Source organism: Triticum dicoccoides, chromosome 1A, assembly GCF_002162155.2.
Source record: "Triticum dicoccoides isolate Atlit2015 ecotype Zavitan chromosome 1A, WEW_v2.0, whole genome shotgun sequence".
NCBI classification, from domain to species: domain Eukaryota; kingdom Viridiplantae; phylum Streptophyta; class Magnoliopsida; order Poales; family Poaceae; genus Triticum; species Triticum dicoccoides.
The window spans coordinates 19932974-19936791 of NC_041380.1; the positions used below are offsets into that span (position 1 = coordinate 19932974).

At 55.0% G+C, this 3818-nt stretch overlaps 1 protein-coding gene across 1 annotated transcript; it reads right to left on the minus strand.

Moving 5' to 3' along the window:
• Positions 1-495: 495 nt before the first annotated feature.
• LOC119359742 (E3 ubiquitin-protein ligase XB3-like) lies at positions 496-2977 on the minus strand. The gene is made up of 8 exons (XM_037625843.1): positions 2708-2977; positions 2545-2604; positions 2383-2454; positions 2176-2297; positions 1936-2076; positions 1722-1829; positions 1217-1481; positions 496-1132 (listed from the first exon to the last, which is right to left on the minus strand). Exons 1-8 carry the CDS (start codon positions 2888-2890, stop codon positions 728-730), a joined length of 1356 nt encoding a protein of 451 aa, XP_037481740.1. The 5' UTR covers positions 2891-2977; the 3' UTR covers positions 496-727.
• Positions 2978-3818: the final 841 nt, after the last annotated feature.

Below are 3818 nucleotides of genomic sequence, written 5' to 3' on the forward strand. Positions count from 1 at the left end.
GAATAGGTTGGAAATTTTCTTTTACAAAAAAGAAGGTGAGGGAACTCACTGGTAAATGGACACATGGCCGAGGGTTACCCTCGTTTTCCAAAAGAAAAGGTAAATGGACACCAAAAGGTATGATGGCGCCATATTACTAGCGCGTTGGAATTAGCAGCAAACTAACCCACCCCACCTCGGACCGAAACATTACAACAAGCTAGAGTCATGGCGATCAACTCATCTAGGCAGGCAGCACCGCAGCAGCAGCCAAAGTCAGTCATGGCGATCCAAGGACCGGACCGGACCACCCTGCCGCCGCGCTGCCATTAAACGACAGGCATTAAGGGCCAAAAATGGCCGTGATCCGCACAGGACAGCGTGGGGACAGCGCTCACATGCCATGGCATGGCCGCGGCAGGCCGGACTCAGATATCATTGGACTGTGAAGCAGCAGCAATGGCAGCTCTCACAGTCCGATCAGATCTCTGCATCATGCACCAACACCAGACTCCATGATGAACAGCTCCACTGGACTATATGCATTTCCGAGATTGGCCGGCGACTCCAAAAATACAGGGCAGACAAACAAAAGGATGGGTGGAAATGGAGGACGCTTATTTGGTTCCTACCTAGAACTTCCATGGAATTTTTCCTCTTCTCTTCTCATCATCTGGGGAGGCTGTGGAGGTCCAAAATGTGAGCTCACTGGCAATAATGTCCGTCTTGTGTGTGTGTTCTGCCTCGGTCATGGATCGTGCTCGGGCTTGTCCACCGCAGCGCTGTCGCCGCTCTCGGCCATCCGGCTCGAGCCGCGGGCGATCTTGGAGATGGCCGAGGACAGCCCCTTGAAGCTGCTGCTGCCCTCACTGAGGTTGTGAGAGCGCCGGGACCGCCGGTGCGCGAGCTGCGGGGAGGCTGGCCTGTCGGGGTCGCCGCCGTCTGCTGTCCGGGTCTGCGCCACCACCAGCCGCGAGATGCTGCCGCGGCAGAACGGGCAGGCCGGCGAGGGCAGGGTGAGGGTCGCCGGGTTGGGCTTGTTGTGGCAGCACAGCGCCAGCGTGCACGGCGCGCACATCTGGTGCCCGCAGTCCTGCACCTCGATGGTGCACGCCTGGTCGAAGCAGATGCAGCACAGCTCCGTGTCGCTCACCTGCGCGCAAATGAAGATGCATCATCAGTCTCACTCACTAGACAATGAAGATCATCTAAGTAATGTGTAACTGGAATCAAGAACCTCCGAGAACATGTCGTCGTCGATGTGATCATCGTCGTATTGCAAAGGGGACTGCGGCGAGCACTTTGCGTCCTTCAAGATCTTCTTCTCCCTCTCCCTGTTGGCTTCCGTCAGGGCCGCTTCCAGCAGAGCCTTGGCTTCCGGGTCGAGCTCGCTGATGAACTTCAGCGGGGACGGCCAGACCATGGGCTCCGCCGAAGAAGGGTTCAGCAGTGCTGCGCATGCTCCATGGTTGCGCTTCTGCGCCACCACATAGGGAATTCTCCTGGTAGGACAACAACATTTGGCATAAGATTTCAGCAGGACGACTATGGGAAATTCATCAAAAGAACATATCAAAGTTTGTTGTTAGTGGCATAGTGAAGTTTCCAAATGTGGATTCAGCAAATGCATAGTGAGTTCACTTGTTAATTGGCTACTTGAGTCCAACTGATTACCAACAGAGCAACTAAAACTGTGCTGCTATACACACCAACAATGTGCAATGCAGGGATCTAGTTCTCACCCAGCAGAGTCCCTTTGGAGCCGATCAGCTCCCCACGCGAGCAGCTTCCGGATGCAATCCAAGTCCCCGCTGCGAGCGGCCAGATGCAACGACGTGCTACCAGGGAAGCTGCAGCAGCAACAACACATGAAGATCAGCATTTTGCACAACCAAGTAACCAAATTGAGCTGATCTCCAAGAAACTGCCAGGGCTGGCAGAGATCGGCAACGTTACCCATATGATCCGGTCAATGCCGACACGATGGCGCCGTTCTCCAGCAGCACCTGCACGCAGCCCGGCCGGCCCTGCCTGGCCGCGAGGTGCAGCGGCGTCGCGCCGTGGTCGTCCCGGACGTTGACGAACCGGGCGAACCCCCTGCGAAGCTTCGACGGCAGCAGGTGAGCAGTCTTGCCAACCAACAACAGATCCGTTCAAGCGAGATCTACGCAGCCGAGGAGTGGAGCGGGGTCTCACCATGAGCCGGCCACCGGCGTGGTCCGCGCCGTGGAGAGGATGGCGTCCAGGCAGTCGACGTGGCCGTAGTAGGCCGCGTGGTGGAGGCAGGTCCGCGCGTGCACCGAGTCGAACATCAAGATCTGATAACAAACACGCACATAATTAAGCTCATTTAGTGAGTGGATCCTGCGGGGTAATGAGGTCGCAGATCTCTTTTTCGCTCACGTTTGCGCCGGCCTGGAGGAGCTTCACCACGCAGCCGATCTTGCCGTGCATCGCGGCGAGCATCAGGGGAGTCTGCAGGACAAGACAGGGTGAGATTTTGAAGGAGCTTGTTGGAGAAGAAGAAGAAAAGAAAGAGGTGAGATTTCGAATGGGATCTCGCACCTGCTTGTGCCGATCCACGGCGTCCAGCTGCGCCCCGCGATCCAAGAACATGGAGAGCGCCTGCGAGGAGGAAGAAAGCTCAGAGGCCAGTGGAAAGTGAAGGGGATCCAATGATCCGTGGCTGCGGTGGTGGGGAGGAGCTGCCGTCGGATGCTCGACGGACCTCGAGGCGGCCATTGGCGGCGGCGATGTGGAGCGGGGAGAGGCGGTCGTAGAGCGTGGCGCGGCGGGCGAGAGAGGCGTCGGCGGCGAGGAGCGCGCCCAGGGCGTCGAGGTCCCCGAGCTGCGCCGCGCGGAAGAAGTCGTGCTCGTCGCCGGTGCGCGCGCAGCTCACCCCGTGCCCCATGGCCGCGTCCCTCCTCCTCCTCCTGCGGCGATGCGGCGGTGAGGATGGCGGCGGCGGCGGCGGCGTGGGAGGCTCCGGCCAAAGCTCCTCCCGCCGCCGGCGAAGTGGGTGGGTGGGCGCCGCGCCGGGGACACTGCGGAGTGGGAATGGGGAAAGAGAGGCGCAGACTCCTTACGCCTTTTTATCAAGCCTTTCTCTCTCCTCTCCTCTCTAATTTTATTTTTTTTTCTTTTTGTTTGAAAAGAAAAGGGAGGGAAATATCCCGTGATTTCACTCAAGCTGGTCGTTGGGACCAACCCATCATGTAACGAGCAAACAAATTCCAATGCTTACATTAGAAAAATATATTATAAATTCCTTTTTGCTCACAAACACGTAAATACACTCATCTTACGAAGGTACACACATTATCTTTATGAGCACCTTCAAAAATATCAAGTCGGCGGGTCATGAGAGTGACCAAGTCAACACGGGCACCTACAAAAAAGTCACATCCCTCTAAAAGAACTTTTTGTCTGTATTGGACATCAGAATGTTAAATCTGGGATTATCCTCTTAAACACCCAAACATGTGTTACTAAATTTTTGATAAACACAAATTCGTGTGTCTATTAAAGGAAGAGTATGCATTTCCTTTTAGACACCCACTACAATATAAGAGCGCACACCAATACTCTCTCCAGTACTTTAAAGTTTGACCATATCTATATGAAAACAATACTGGTGATGCGAACTGGAGTGAGTGTAGCTTAGATGATTAATTTTCTTGTGATTAAATCAGTCCACCAGGATTTAAGTCTTAGGCAATGGTGCTCGCATTTACTGCATGTATTTCAGGCTTTCTGTCAATGTTCGTTCGGTGGGGGAAGACAATCCCGTCGACCGCGAGGTGCATGAGGTGACTTCGTCAATCTCAAGATGTTGTGTC